Raw genomic sequence first — 16,726 nt, 5'->3', positions numbered from 1 at the left:
TTTTTCTTTCTTTGTAATGATATCAACATGTGAATTGATTTTTGTATTATTAAATATTACTGGGTTTTCTTTTCGATTATTTTTCATTTTGACTGCATGTTGATTGAAAATTCTCAAAATAAAATATTTTTTAAAAAGATTAATAGCACTCTTGATGTGCAAGTTGATGAGGGCTTTTCATGAAGAAAGGAAATGTTCCATGATTTGTGAATGGTCACAGTTTTCCTGGCAAGTTGTGCTCTGCTGCAATGCCATTAGGGCCTCCGCATTTTTAAAAAATGTCTTTGTGGACAATAATTCAAAGAGAATAATGTTAAATAATCAGACAAGAAATTAAATGATTTGTGTATTGGGAAGCCTGTCAGAAAAACTGTACTCATTGTCAGGAAATAAGGATAACTCTGAAAAAGTAACACTCAAGATGTAAAGATAAGTCTGGCATCAACCTGACATGGAGATTGACATAGAGGCTATACATGGAACACGCAGTTCATTCAATAGCTTTGTAGAGCAAACCATAATACAATGTTTTGGAGAAAATACACCAGGGAAAATGTTGATTCAAGATTTCTTTATTGTCATGTAATATTACGCAGAATTTGTTTACGTCTGCCATATGCAGACAGATTCGCCATCAGCAGAAATTGCCTGAAATGCCTCTTTCAGCCAGAGAAAGAGAAGCAAAAGAGAGACCCCTCAGAGACACCGAATGTCCATGGACTTGACCCAGCTCTGCTGCAGCTGTAGGGAGACCAGTCCAAATCATCAGGAGCCCTGAGCTCCAGATCCAAACCTCCTACATGATCAGGAAACCTTCAGCATCCTCAGCCCCCTCTTGCATTCTTGCTCCAACATTTGGCTCCCCTTCAGCCAGTCTTGAACCAGTCATCAACAGCGTGCCATCTGGCGTGAATCCCTCGATCCAGTCACCAGCAGCTTGCAGCTATTGGAAGCTATTTTTAAAAATATTATATCAAGTCACTAAGGAAAATCCAAAGCAACCAGGTGAAGTCAACATGGTTTTGTGAAACATATTTAACCAATTTACTGGGGTTTTTTAAAGCAATAGTACAACACCAATTATCTGAAATGGTCAGGATTGGACCTATTTCAGGATGACTGAATTTTTCGGATAACTGATCATTTTTTTAAAAACTGCCCAGTAGTAACAGCAAACCACTTGTATCAATATTCAAACAATGACAAACAACAAGGGAAGGCTTTTTAAGCATTAAAATAATGTTTAATTCTCACCAAAAAAATGCTGGCTACAATCAATTCCCAAGACAACACCAATGCCACTGCGGATCATCGAGACCTCCCAACCGCCACAGCCAATCCTTGGCACCTCCCCACCTCTGCCGCTGATTCTTGTGGAGGCTCCCTGGGGCAGGGAACACACTCTGGTGAGTTGGCGGGCTCCTGTCTCCCCGTGGGCTCATTCTGGCAGGGGCTGTTCCAGCATCGTGTCCTGGTTCTCGATATTGGAGCCTGACACCGACCCAGTCTTCACCTGCACACACTCCCCCTCCCAATCGCCACTGATGATCACCAACACCTCCCCACCGAGTGGGGGTCTCGGGTTCCTGCCCAGGAGTCCAATGTCCAAAATCCTGCCCGGGAGCCCAAGGTCCCACTCCTGCCCGGGAGCCTGAGGTCCCACTCCTGCCCGGGAGCCTGAGGTCCCACTCCTGCCTGGGAGCCTGAGGTCCCACTCCTGCCCGGGAGGCTGAGGTTCCTCTCCTGCCTGGGAGACCGTTCTCCTTGATGATGCCTGGACAAGGGATTCATCCAACCGCTTGTGGTTGGGAGACAGTGGCACACAGTTTGAGAGGGAGAGTTGGAATGAAAATTCAATACGGGTAGGTCATGAAGAAATGGAAAGAGAGAGGGGAGGACAATCATCGTTCTAATTTCATGTTGGGTAAACTTTTTTTCAACCTGTAAGATCAGTTCAACTCCAAAAAAATTTTGGATAAATAAGGATTTTGGATAATCAGAGTTGTATTATAAATGCTGTGGATGAAAGGGAACCAGTGGATGTACTAAGATTTCTAGAATGCAATTGATATGATAACACATCAAAAGTGATTGCAGTAAATAAAAGTTGATGTAGGTGTTGAATAGATTAACCAGATGAAAGGAGGAACAAATGAGTTTTTTTAGTTGGTGAGATATAAAATGTGTATAACAGGAATCAATGCTGCGGCCTATTGTTTTTCAAAACTACTTAGATGAAGCAACCAATAAAATCTTAATGTAGGCAAGAAGCAAGTTGTGAAGAGAAGACTACGAAGGGGTATTTTAAGTGTGTGGGCAAAGATCTGACAAATTGAGTATAATGTGGGGACATGTAAAATGCTTCATTTTGGTAGGAGATGTTAAGAAGCCTATTATCCTAATGAGATGAGATTGTAGAGCTTAGATATAATATGACCTATTCCTGCTCCTAACTTGTAGGTTCATATGTATGCTTATTTTTATGCCATTATTTGCTATTTTTCTACCATTATGGCTGTGAATGCAGTTCAAAGAGACTTAGGAAGTGTAATAGTCATATAGTTATATTCGCTTCAGCAGGTTGCCAGCAATGATGAGTAGACTCTCCATGGTTCCATGGACTGCCAGTTTGCTGTCCCTTCTCAGGGTACAGTGGCTTTAGATGCAGAAAAAGCATTTAATAGATTAGAATGGGATTTTCTTTTTAAAATCTTAGACGAATTTGGGTTATGGACAATATTTATTGATTGGATTAAAATAATATACAAGAACCTTACTGAGAAAGAACTAAATTTCAACAACTTTTTGATTGACTAGATCAAGTAAACAAGGATGGCCACTGTCACCTGCTTTACATGTTTTAGCAATTGAACCCTTTGCTGAATTAATAAGATAGAATTCAAAAATAAAGAGTATAAAGGGAATCAGGAAGAACATAAAATAAGTTTGTTTGCGGATGGTGTTTTGATTTATTTATCAGACCCATTAAATTTATTGTGTCAACATACATTAAAAGAATATGGAGAAGTATCTGGTTATAAAATTAATTAGGGAAAAAAGTGAAATTATGCCTTTATAAAAAGGAATTATATAAATTGTAAGAATGGAATTAATTTTAAGTGGCCAGATGTGGGAATAAAATATTTAGGTATTCGGGTGGAAGCTGAATTAGGACATTTATTTAAATTAAATTATTCCCAATTATTAAAAAGAATGAAGGAAGATTTAGAAAGATGGAATATGTTACCTAAAACTTTAATAGGTAGGGTAAATTGTGTAAAGATGAAAGTTTTTCCTGGAATACAATACATTTTTCAATTGATTCCTATTAAATTTCCTCAAAAATATTTTGAAGAATTAAATGTTTGTGTTAGGAGATTTAATGGAAGAGAAGATGGCAAGAGTTTCTTTGGAAAAATTAACTTGGAATTATGATTTAGGAGGTTTTCAGTTCCCTAATTTTAGGAATGATTATAAAGTTGTGTTTTGTTAATGTAGTGGATGATTTAAATAAAATTCCAACTTGGATATATAGATAGAACTTAGTAAAATAGGGGAACCAAACCCACAATATTTTATTTATAAATGGAATTTAAGGTTGTTAACAATTAATATAGAAACTCCTATTTTGAAGTACTTAATTGAATTTTGGAATCAGGTTGATAAAAAAAATTGGAGAAGTAGGATTATTATCTGGAAAATTCCATTATTTCAGATTGATACCATTTTTCTGTGGGAATTTTTTTTTTAAATTTGACAGTGTCAGGAATTAAGAAGATAGAAGATGTTTCTGAAGCAGGGAAATTTATTTCTTTTAATAGAATGAAGAAGTTCAAAATACCTGAAAATACTAGATTTTGTTATTATAAAGGTATGATAATAGAGACAGAATTAGAATTATTATTACATAGTGGAAATATAAAGAAATTTATCTTGATGATATATAGATTAATAAAAAAGAAAGCCAGAATAATATGGCTTTATAATTCGAGACAAAGATGGGAAGTAGATTTGAATAAATAAATAGATGAATGAGATTGGATTGGGATATGTAGAGAAAATATGAAAAGTACAATAAATTTGAGATATAGAATGGTACAATATAATTTTATTCATCTGTTATATTTAACATAATATAATTTTTTTTTAAATTCAATCAGACTCTTTTGAATTTATGTTTTAGATGTCGACATGAAATTAGTACGTTTTTGCATTCTACTTGGCAGTGTCCTAAAGTAAAACCTTTTTGGTTAGAAATAGGTAAATTATTGGTACGAATAATGGGGATTAATTTCTTACAGGATCCAAAGTTATTTTTATTGTGTGTTATTAAGAATATTGAACCTAAGTTGAAATTGAATATGTTTCAAAAGAAGTTTGTTCAAATTGCTTTATCAATAGCAAGAAAATATATTGACATAACTTGGATTTGGGTATGGAATGATGATATGCAGAAATCCGGAGTTGTATACCACTTGAGAAATTAAGCATAATTTATGAGATAAATATTATATATTTTGGAAGATATGGAGCCCTTATTTACAAAATATGAGTGTTAATATTTAAATGAATCTCTGACATTTCCTTCTCCTTAAGGTTTCAGTATATTACAAAAGACTTTAAAGTAATAGGCACCCCTGTTGAGGGTCTCTTGTCATATTCTTACTCTTTTTCTCTTTTTCCTCTTTGTAGGGAGATAGAGGGGGAAGTGGTGGTATATGGGGAGGGGTCATATTTTTCTTTTTCTTTTATATATCACATGTATTTGTATTGTTTTGAACTGTTGTTTTACAAAGCATAGATTTGAGAAATTGTGCAACTTGCATGTAAATTACACAGGAAGGTTGCTCAGCTCCCTCAGCAGACTCATTAAAACAAACTGCTGGTCAGGCAGCATCTGTGAAGGAACAGTCATGGTTAGGTGTGGGTGAAGACCCTGCATCATGGTGGCGTCTCAACCCAAAGCGCCATCACAGATGCTGGCTGACTTGCGAAATTCCTCCCACAGTTCTTTTCCTCCAGATTCCAGCACCTGCAGCTTTGTGACTGACTGATGACACACATTTCTGGCTCAATATTGCTGACCTATTTTCCTGTGAACTAAGTCCACAGATTTCTCATAGAGTGCGTTATTCCTACAAACCTCAGTATAAAGCCTGAGGAAAAATCTGTGAACAAGTGGACTCACAGCCAATGGCTGACTTCACTTGCTTGTACCTTGATTTTTCCTCAGGAGTTTGCGGAGGAGCTAGTGGAGTTGTTCAAGTGAACCGGTATGGACTTGAAGGGCCGACACGGCCTGTTTCCATGCTGTAAACAGTTATATGGTTATATGGTTATATGGTGTGGTTTTGAACTAATTAAAAAAAATTTAAAAGGTAAGATTTCTAAATCAATATATAGAGGTACCAACTAGAAATAATGCAATACTGGATCTCCTATTAGAGATAGGATAGGTGACAAAAGTGTGTGATGGGGAATATTTTGGGTCCAGTGATCATAATGTTATTAGTTTCAAGTTAATTATGGAGAAGGATAGGACTGGGACTTGGGTTGAGATTTTAAATTGGAGAAAGGCTCATTTTGAGGAAATCATAATCAAAAGTTATTGTTATGAACAAGTCATGAAATTCTGTGTTTTGCAGCAGCATCTTAGTGTAAACATTCAGATAAACCACTTTTACTACAATAAATAGAATAAAAAACAAAAAAGTGCATGAAAAGTAAGGTAGTGTCTTTGGTTCATTGATTATTGAGGAATCTGATGGCAGCGGAAAAGTTTGTGCTTGATTAAGGCTCCTGTACCTTTTTCCATATGATAGCAGTGTGAAGAGGGCATAGCGGGTGGTGGGGTCTTTGAGGATGGAGACTGCTTTATCAAGACACTGCCTCTTGTAGATGTCCTAGATGGAGTGAAGCCTGGCACCTGTGATGTTTCAGGATGAGTTAACAACCCTCTGGAGTATTTTCTTATACTGAGAAAGGATCTAGAATTTGTGAATTGGCATAAGTTGTTTTAAGGCAAGGATGGGCAAGGTAAGAGGAGGACCTTCAAAGGTGAAATTTTTAGAATACAGAGTTTGTAAGTTCCTGTCAGATTAAAGGCAAAGTTAGTAGGCATACAGAACTTTGGTTTTTAAGGGATATTGGGGTTCTGGTTCAAAAGAAGTGATGGTGTACAGCAGGTATCGGCAACATGGAGCAAATGAGGTACTAGAGGAGTATAAAAAATGCAAGAAAAACCTGAAAAAAGAAATCAAAAAGCCAAAAAAAGACGTGATTGCTTTGGCAGACAATGTGAAAGATAATCCTAAGGTTTTCTACAGGTATATTAAGAGCAAAAGGATAGTAAGGAACAAAATTGGTCCCCTTAAAGATCAGAGTGGTTGGCTTTGTCTGGAACCATAAGTGATTGGGGAGATTTTAAATGTGTTTTTTTTTTCATCAGTATGCACCCAGAAAACAGGCACAGAGTTGTGGGAAGTAAGGGAAAATGAGCAGTGAGGTCATTGAACCTATACAGATTAAAGAGGAAGAAGTGTTTGCTGTCTTACAGCAAATAAGGGATAAATCCCCAGAGCCTGACAAGATATTCCCTTGGGCCTTGAGGGAGGAGGGAGATTAGTGTCGGGGTTCTGGAAGAAATATTTAAGATGTCCTTAGCCACGAGTGTGGTGCTAGAGGATTCGAGGGTATTATTTGAGATGTGTTAGAAACTTATTTAAGAGGACAAATGATAAGTTATAGTTCAAAACTTAAAAAGGAATATACAAAAGAAATAGATAAATTAGAAAAGGAAATAACAATATTGGAAAAAGACATTCAAAACTCATCTTCAGAGAATAAATATAGAAGTTTAATTAATAAGAAATTACAAAATAATAATACAATGTAACATATAGAACAGAGAAAATGATGTTATGGTCTAAGCATAAATATTATGAATCATTACATTTAGGAGGCTATAGATGAATATTTGTCACAAATGGTATTACCAAGTTTAACTGAAGTAGGTAAAGATAGTTCTTCTACTGAACAAAAGGTTCATTATGCACTTAATTGTTTACAAAATAATAAATATCTCGGAAAGGATTGGTTTCCAGTTGAATTCTATAAAGAATTTTTAAAATTAAAATTATTGATTCCTTTATTTATGAAGGTAATAGAACAAGCTTTTAAACTGCATTATCTTCCAGAAACCTTTTACACAGTGATAATTACAGTTATTCCTAAAAAAGATAGAGTTCCATTAAAACCAGCTTTATATAGACCCATATCTTATCCTCTCCTTTTACATGAACCACAAGGGCTTTGACCAGACTGAACCAAGCACTCACAACCTATCTTCCAAATGGGGTTTCCCACAAGCTTCCCAGCTTGTCCTGTTCCAGTTCCAGCTGCTGGTGGTGACTGTAAAACTGCAGAACTGATCTCTCTCTCTCTCTCTCTCTCTCTCTCTCTCTCTCTCAAGCCTGTTTTCCTCTCTCTGCTTGAAAAACCACATGACCCTCTTAGAACAGCAAGTTCCTCTCCAGACAATCTGTGGCTCCAACAAGTTATTTCATCTGCTGCCTTTTTGGTAAACAACAATCCATTACTGAAGTCACTTGGGCACTCTCCAAAGCTTTTGCAAAGGCTCTGAGGCCCCAACATGTCTAGCATAAGCAGAGCTCCAGTATTTTAAATAAGATCTGTTTTAAAGTGTTTGTATGTGACCTACACTAAAAATTCTGCCTCAATTTATCTCCCAAAAACATGTCTATATACAATACAAACATAACATAATCTGTCACAAGTTAGAAATTGATGGAAATCTTTTATAATTAAAAACATCATTAATTAATCCTCTTTAATTTTTTTCAAAAGATAACTTCTTTGTAAATATTTGGAATAATAAAGGAATTTCAAAATTGAGAGATTGTTATGATAATAATAGTTTGATGTCATTTGATCAATTTAAAATTAAATATGATATTCCTCATAATACGCTATATTGTTATTTTCAATTAAGAGCCTTTTTAAGAGAGAAATTAGGATCTGATATGATTCTAAAAAAATCTTAAAGATTTAGAACAAATTATAGTTGATGGAATGACTAAAAATTTTTTTTCAATACCATATATGTTGTTACAAGAACAAACACCTAAAGTAGACTTGTTTAATTCAAAAGAAAAATGGGAACAAGATTTAAATATAACAATAGATCAGCAGGCCTGGCAAGATTTATGTAAAGAAGTTAAGTCAATATAAGATATAGATTACTTCATTATAATTTTTTACATCAATTGTATATAACACCTCAGAAATTGAGTAGATAGAGATTGAGCCGGAGACCTGGTTCGGCCAAGCAGAGGCTCAGTTTCACCTCCACCAGATTTTATCCGATACGACCAAATTCTACCATGTGTTCACCGCCCTGGACCAAGCCACCACCAAACATGTGCTGCACCCGCCGAAGACAAATACGAGACCATCAAGCGAGTGCTCACCGGATCCCTCGGACTATCCAGGCACCAGCGGGCCGCTCTGGGGCACAGGTCTCCGATGGAGCTGATGGATGAGCTGCTCACACCAACTGCCCACTCTTCGAACGTATTTTCCTTGACCATCTGACCGAGGACTTCCGGTCGTTACTGGCCCAAGAGAGCTTTACCGACCCAAGGTAGGTCACTCAGATGGCCCAAGAGCTGATTCCCGGAGGGCTCAGCTGTCCAACAGGTCATAAAGCATGAGCATGACCACACCAAGTCCACCCCTAGCGCGGTGGTAGAACATCCAGCCCCTGCAGGGGCCACCAAGAGCATAACCAGGGGCACGGCATCCGCTCCAGGCCTCTGCTTCTACCACCAGCCCTGGGGAGCCAAGGCTTGGAAGTGTCATCAGCCCTGCTCGTTCCAGGTAAACGAGCAGGCTGGTTGCTGTTAATGGCTGTGGCGGCTGGCCAAGGACACAGCCTCCTTTACCTGTGGGACTTAGTCAGCGGCCGGCAGTTCCTCGTCGACACTGGGGCCCAGATCAGCGTCATTCCGGCGACAGCCATTGAGTCCAGGAACCGACCTGAGGACACAGAGATCCAGACATATGGAGACAAGACAGTCCACTTCCAGTTCGGTTGATAAAAGTTCTCGTAGAAGTTCATCTTCTTGTCCCTTCTGACAACCATCCTGGGTGCCGACTTCCTCCTCGCCCACGGGCTTCTGGTGAACATTCGGGGTAGGCGCCTGGTGGATGCCCGTACTTTCCAGGCCATTCGCCTTGATGCCTCCTGCACAGAGCAGCCACAGATGGCCTCAATCAGCACACCCAGAGATGAGTTTCAACGTATTCTGGATGAGTTTCCGACCCTCCTCAAGCCACAGTTCTCTGCTGCCTCGCCGTGCCATGGGGTGTTCCACCACATCCCCACCCAGGGCCCACCGGTTCACGCCAAGGCATGCCGGCTCCCGCTTGACAAGCTCTAGATGGCAAACGAGGAGTTTACGCATCTGTTGAATCTGGGGATCATTCGGCAGTCTGACAGCCTGTGGGCCTCACCGCTCCACCTGGCCCCAAAAGCCTCCGGCGGCTGGTGCCCCTGCGGAGACTATCGACGACTCAACGAGGTGACAGTTCCTGACCGTTACCCCATCCCTCACATCCAGGACTTTACGGCCAACCTGCATGGTGCGAGGGTTTTCTCCAAGGTTGACCTGGTGTGTGGGTATCACCAAATCCCGGTGCACCCTGAGGACATACCCAAGACGGCCATCATCACTCCTTTCGGCTTGTTCGAATTCCGTCGCATGCCGTTTGGGCTCAAGAACGCCGCTCAGACCTTCCAGTGCCTCATGGACTCAGTGGGCAGGGACCTGGATTTCGTCTTCATTTACTTAGATGACATCCTCATTGCCAGCAGGGATCGGGCGCAACACAAGGCCCATCTGCGCACCCTCTTCTCCTGGTTAGCCAACTTTGGCCAACCCAGCCAAGTGCCAGTTTGGGAAAGAGTCCATTCAGTTCCTGGGCCATACCATCACGACCAAGGGAATCACGCCTGCCGCTATGAAGGTCACTGCTATCAAGGAGTTCCCACATCCGGACAATCTCAAGGGGCTGCAGGAGTTCATAGGTATGGTCAACTTCTACAACCGATTCATCCCAGGAGCTGCACGCATCATGCAGCTGCTATTCGCCCTCATCGCAGCCGAGCACAAATCGCTCACCTGGACCCCAGAGGCCTGCAGTGGATTCAAGGCCACCAAGAATGCCCTCGTGAAGGCTACCATGCTCGCCCACCCACACACTGACCTGCATATGGCGCTCTCCGTCGATGCCTCTGCCACAGCCATTGGCGCCATCCTGGAGCAGCAGGTGAACGGACATAGGAAGCCGCTGGCATTCTTCAATCAGCTTCTCTGCCCACCAGAGCGCAAGTATAGCGCTTTGACCATGAATTACTGGGCATGTACCTGGCGGTGCGGTATTTCCGCTATTTCTTGGAGGGGACTTCTTTTACCATCTTCACTGACCACAAACCCCTCACTCATGATGGCGAAGGACCCCTGGTCGGCCCGCCAGCAGCGTCACCTCTCCATCGTGTCAGAGTTTACCACCGACATTTGGCATAAGGCGGAGAAGGACAACGTGGTCGCCAATGCACTCTCACGACCAGTCATCTGTGCGCTGATGCCCGGCCTCAACTTCGACCAGCTCGCTTGGGACCAGAAGTCCGATGAGGAGATGCGAGCTTTCAGGACTGCCATCATGGACTTGCGGTTCCAAGACCTTCTGACTCCGAGCGGCGGAAGCACCATCCTGTGCGATGTCTCCATGGACACCCCGCAGCCAGTGGTTCTCCAGCAGTGGCGCAGGCAAGTCTTCCATCACATCCATGAGCTTTTGCACCCATCCATCAGGTCCACGGTCCGGATGGTGGCAGAGTGGTTCATCTGGCACGGGTTGCGGAAGCAGATCGCGGGCTGGACCAGAACATGCACCCATTGCCAAATGTCCAAGGTACATAGGCACACCAAGGCGCCCATGCAAGAGTTCGAGCATGTCCAGGAATGGTTCATCCACATTCACGTGGACATAGTCAGGCCCTTACCCGTTTCCCATGGCAACCATTACCTGTTCACGGTGGTGGACTGCACCACTCATTGGCCCGAGGCGATCCCGATGCCAGATGCCTCCATAGACTCCTGCTCCTGAGCACTGTTGCATGGTTGGGTAGCCCTGTTCGGCGTTCCGAATCACCTCACCAGCAATCGGGGCACCCAGTTCACCTCTGCACTCTGGGCACAGCTTGCCAACAGGTTGGGGATCGAGCTACACCACGCCACAGCCTATCACCCGCAGGACAATGTGCTGGTCAAGCGTCTGCACCATCACCTTAAGTCAGCACTTATGGCCCACCTCTCTGGTCTCGACTGGGTGGACGAACTACCTTGGGTGCTCCTGGACATCCGCTCCACACCCAAGGAGGATCTGCAGGCGTCATCAGCTGAGCTGGTCTATGACACACCGCTGGAACTTCCTGGTGAGTTCATCAATGCGCCTCAACCCCCAGCAGTCGCCACACGAACTGCTTCCCCACCTCCGGGTCCGCTTGGACTCCTTCGCATCCCCACCATTGCCCAGACATGGCACATGGCCATCTCACATCCCCAGCGAGCTGCTTTCTGTAGAGTACATTTTTATTCGGCGGGGCCCACCCACGGCACCTCTGCAGAGACCTTACAAGGGGCCGTACAAGGTTGTCCAGCATTCAGGGTCTATGTTCACACTGGACATCGGCGGCAGGTGGGAACTGTTTAATGTGGACAGGCTGCAGCCAGCGCACCTCGACCCCAGTGATTGTGGCCCAGCCCAAGATGCGAGGCTGCCCAGCTAAAAAGGACATTGGCGCTGGTTCTGGTGGGGGGGGGGGTGTGTGTGGCGGCACACCACTAGGGAGGCAAACTGGCCCTGCTTGTAATCCACGCGGCGGGGCAGCTGGCCAAAATGGCATTATCAGGGGTTTCCCCTTCTTCTCAACGCAGGGCTTAGATGCCCGCGCTGGAGGACCACGTGAGGCCTGGGTGACGTCAGTGCTCCCCCCCCCCCCCCACCCCAGCATGGTTCTCAGCTAGGTCCTGGTTGGGAGTATAAGTCCAAACCAGCAGCCTGCATTAAATCAGTTCTACTCACTGAGCTCAACCCATCTGGTTGTGTGTTCTTTCAGTAGCATTGTAGCTGCCGCTACAATCTCATCATTTATCTGAATGCCATTTGTAATGGTGAAAAAACTAAACTGATGCCAGTTTAAATGTTGACTCCGTACCTCACTCTTGGATTCCATTTCTAAATATGTCACAGTTCTCATTGTTTCTTTCAGGGTCCCTCAAATTGGATGAAGTGCCTTGATCACTATGTTATTGTCAATATATATTTCCAAAATTTGTTTGCCATAGTCTAAAGATATTGAAATGATGCAGGGTTTTTTTTAAAATTAGGTAGTTAATAGAAAAAGGGCAAATGAAGTCATTGCATAAATTAATTTGTACATTTGTTTTTAAATCTTGCCTACTATAATTTTACCAGTAGTACCAATTTGTTCCATAAATATAGTGAACCATTGCAGGGTCCTTCACACTCAAAAAACATTGGACAACAGATTAGCTTCCTGAAAAATAATTGGGAATTATGATAGAGAACTTAACACAAATATAGTTTCAGATCTGCAGTATCACATAGGTAGTTGGAGAAACATTAAATTAACTTTTATTTAATTTAGCATGTTTAATCGCATTACAATGTTGACACATTTCATTAGTTCAACTGACCTAAAAATGTTTTGCCACTGATTTTTGATTGTATTCAGCATCTGATGTCTCTCATGTCAGTGTCCAACAATAGTCAGCCAGCGTCGATGGATTCCAGTTGCTCTGATTCTCCTTTTCCATGGTGTCGCAGTCCCAGATTAAGGTATTGCAGGGCCTGTAGCAAATATTTTAAAGGGGCCCTAAATGGTGCCAGCTGGCACATGCGCAGTGAGGGGGAAGCACCTACACTGAAATTACACTTAAACTGAAATTGTGCCCCTCCCCTCTACTGCCATGTTAAAACTTACTTACACATTTTGTTTAAAGCAGCAAGATCAATGGCCATTTTCATTACCCATAATCTCCTATGCAGCTGTAACTGCTCTGCGTTTCCCTGGCGCTAATACTGACAGACTGGATCCAGCTGCATGGGGGATTATGGGTAACCAAAATTACCATTGCTCCCACATTGAGCCATCGCTATGAGTTGCCTGAGATAGTCTGTGTTAATAACCTCAATTAAATTTAAGGTTAGCAATTTTAGCCAATTATCACCTTTAATCAGGGTTATTAATATAGACTATCAGTGGAATCTGATAGCTGCTGCACAGAGATCCGCATGGGCCCTTGAAATTATTTGCTACTCTCGCTACCACGTTAATTCGGCCCTGATCTCAATGTCCTAGTGAAACCTTTCACCATGTTTGTCACTGACTGAACCAAGATCAGCAGGGAAGAAATCCAAGTGTGAATGTAGAAAATGAATTTTCAATTACATGTTGACTTCATGGTTTCATATGCTTGAAGCATGATAAAAATTGCAAAGATCAAAAAAATAGAATGTGATAGAAATATTTTAAGGTGATTTTCATGATCAGCAGCCAAAAATCAAAAAAAAATGCACCCAAAAGTGTTTAGGAAGTACAATCTTCATTGTCAGTGTAACATGAAGCTCGACACTGAACCCAAGTTATAGTTAATGTAAATCAGAATATTTGAAAGGACTGTCTAGTCTTTTGTGGTTTTCTCCATAGGATATGGTATCTAAAATGCTACATGTAGATCCTCATCAAAGGCAGACAGCAGTTCAAGTTCTTCGACATCCCTGGGTAGTGAACCGAGAATACCTGTCACAGAATCAACTCAGTAGGCATGACGCCCATTTAGTCAAGGCAAGTTCTAAATAACCTCTTTAAATCTGAACCTTGGTTTATGATCATGCCTTTCAGAGTGGCCAGGATGGCCTTTCCAGCCACTTTTGATCTGGATTTTTTTTTGTGATGTGTGATACTATGTGAAAATTTATTTCATGTATGTTATTGCAGTCCACTGCTCCATATATAGATGTGGATAGACTTTTTCCATTGAGAATAGGTGAGATTCAAACTAGAGGACATGAACTGAGAATTAGGGGGCAAAAGTTTAGGTGTAACACATGAGGGAATTTCTTGACTCAGGGAGTGGTGTCTGTATGAAGCAAGCTTCCAGTGCAAGTAGTGGAGGCAGGTACAATATTATCTTTTAAGGAAAAATTGGATAGCTATATGGATGGAAAGGGTATGGAGGGTTATGGGCAGAGTGCAGACCAGTGGAACTAGGAGAGTGCAAGAGACTCGGCAGACTAGAAGGGCCATAATAGCCTGCTTCCGTGCTGTAAATGATTATATGATTACATATCTGCCCTTCAGAAGAACACAATATTACTATTTAATAAAACCTACCAAAAATGAGCTCTTGTCAGCAGGAGGTGTGTTTTCAGAAAGAGTTGGCCTCTGTACTTTAGTTATTTCCAGACACAGGAAAAAATAATCTCTTGAAATTTCTGATACTTTGGTCTTATTTCCTCTGAGGTGCTTTAACACCAGTGCAAGTTTAACAATACTGCTGCTTTTTAGTGACTGTTTCAATAGTGTTGCTCTTATATTTACAAAACTGGAATAGATTGAGTTTCTAAAACAGTAATTTCATGCCATAAATTGAGATATTGTGTAAATGACAGCTGTCACCCTTAACAGAAGTACAGTTTATCAAAAATTTCCACTGCTTTTATGTTTAATCTAATTTACTTATGATACAAGCCATGAAGGGGTGATCAGCAGCCAGTTTGGTGGCGCGGTTGGTAGGAAAATGGATTGAGAAACAATGATTAACCCAGGTAATGTGATAAATAGCAAGAAAAGAAATAGTCAAAGCTGTGGTTAATCCATTAAATGGGCCTATCTGTGATGTCTCCCATAGTTAATTCATGTCTAGCCCTATGCACATAGAACGGTCATTTAGAGATGATACCAAAAGCCTGACCATAACAAGAGAAAGAAAAGTGAGGAGATTGGTGACAGGGGATGTCATCATTTGTGCATTAAGTTTATTCATTTCTATAGAAAATGTGACAAGTTTTGTGATACATCTTATTACAGGGTGCAATGGCTGCCACCTATTTTGCTTTAAATCGTACACCTCAGGCTCCAAGATTAGAAGCTGTATTGGCCTCAAACCTGGCTCAGCGAAGAGGAATGAAAAGACTGACTTCTACAAGACTATAACAGCTATTGTATGCCACATGCAAGGAGTTGCCATTACATGTAAAAATACTTGAACTTCTCTTAGCCCAGTTCAAGAGACCTGAAAAGATCCAAAGTACAAGGAGGTTGGGCCTAGTTTTAGCCTCTGTCATGAAGTATTTGCTGAACAGACAAATGATCATTTACCCAATTTGATGCACTGCAAAGGACAAAAGGAGGTGAACACAATGAAATTCCTTTTCTAAATTAGCATGTGTTTTTGCATTTTGCTTGATGATCATCGAAAAGGATAGACATACTCTGGCTGTGAAAGATGGACTTACCCCCTTCAATAGAAACAAATAACTCTAAAAATGTTTTGAGAAAACACTTGTAATCAACACTCTATAAACTGAAATAATGCACTTCCCTCTTTGTTGTTTAAGGTCTCTGTACAACCCATTCAATTTGACAAGGTCTTTAGAACTAAACTGTTTATTTTGCTTTACCTTTTTTAAAGCAGAAATTCACTGTTAAGAAAACTTCTGGAAGCCAATTGATCATATTGTGTAATTGCAATACTTTTAAATATTCTGCAGTAATGTGAAATAGAACAAAACCATGCAAGCTATGGAGAGGTCAAGACTTATGAGCACTGTCTTTTCAGTGGTCGGTGCATTTGGAGTTCATAGAGAGGCAAACTGAATGTGAACTTCTTAGTTTGGTTTCCAAGCATTAGATTTAGCTTTAGCTTGAGTACTTTATCATGTCCATTGAAAGGGATTGCACGTCTTTAAATGCCATTGGTTATAAAGTCAGTGATGTAATGATTCCACTAATAACAATCAAATACTATGATCAGGTTTTTTTTCCTCCAATTGCACTTCTTTCCGACTGCACCTTGCCTGAACATGTTAACAAATAGGGTCCAAAAGTTACCTTTCATGATTTACTACTCAACCTCTAGCAATTATGAAAATGTCATATTCCTGAGAAGTTCTGCTTTCAAATGTTGTAGATGCTGTGAAGCAGCTGGTTATAATCTAGCGTTACTCAAGAGTTTTAGAGCCTGGCCATAATACCTTAAATTGTTCATCCAGATCTCATATACCCTGTAGAAGGCCCCACGCTGATTCCATCTTGCCTTTCCAGCAACTTGCAGTGGGGACCAAAATGTTGGCATTATCTTGAGCCGAGATTCATGCAACATCTGTTAATATTAAGTCTATTTAAATACCCATGTGATTATTCTAGCTTTAAATGATTTTACAAGTGCATTCTTGGGGAGATGAAATCTCCCTGACCATAATAGTCAAATGAAGCGCATCAGAACTCTCAGTGGGCTATTTTATTAATTCATTTGGCCAGTTAAAGGTTTAAAAGCAGCACTGGAATTTAGTTTCACTAAATGCCACACTCTCACTCGCTGATTTATTGCTCACC

The 16,726-nt window shown here is 41.1% G+C and overlaps 1 protein-coding gene across 1 annotated transcript in view; it reads left to right on the top strand.

The window, feature by feature from the left end:
* rps6ka2 (ribosomal protein S6 kinase, polypeptide 2) overlaps positions 1-15,614 on the top strand; it is a 161,277-nt gene extending 145,663 nt beyond the window's left edge. The window contains exons 20-21 of the mRNA XM_069931597.1: positions 13,817-13,954; positions 15,200-15,614. Of these exons, the coding sequence (XP_069787698.1) occupies positions 13,817-13,954; positions 15,200-15,325 (264 nt within the window). The 3' untranslated portion in view covers positions 15,326-15,614. The remainder of the gene's footprint in view (positions 1-13,816; positions 13,955-15,199) is intronic.
* Positions 15,615-16,726: the final 1,112 nt, after the last annotated feature.

The sequence above is a fragment of the Narcine bancroftii genome, chromosome 4, assembly GCF_036971445.1.
Source record: "Narcine bancroftii isolate sNarBan1 chromosome 4, sNarBan1.hap1, whole genome shotgun sequence".
In the NCBI taxonomy this organism is placed as follows: domain Eukaryota; kingdom Metazoa; phylum Chordata; class Chondrichthyes; order Torpediniformes; family Narcinidae; genus Narcine; species Narcine bancroftii.
Note: the sequence above shows the minus strand (reverse complement) of the source record. Positions and strands in the feature narration are given on the sequence as shown.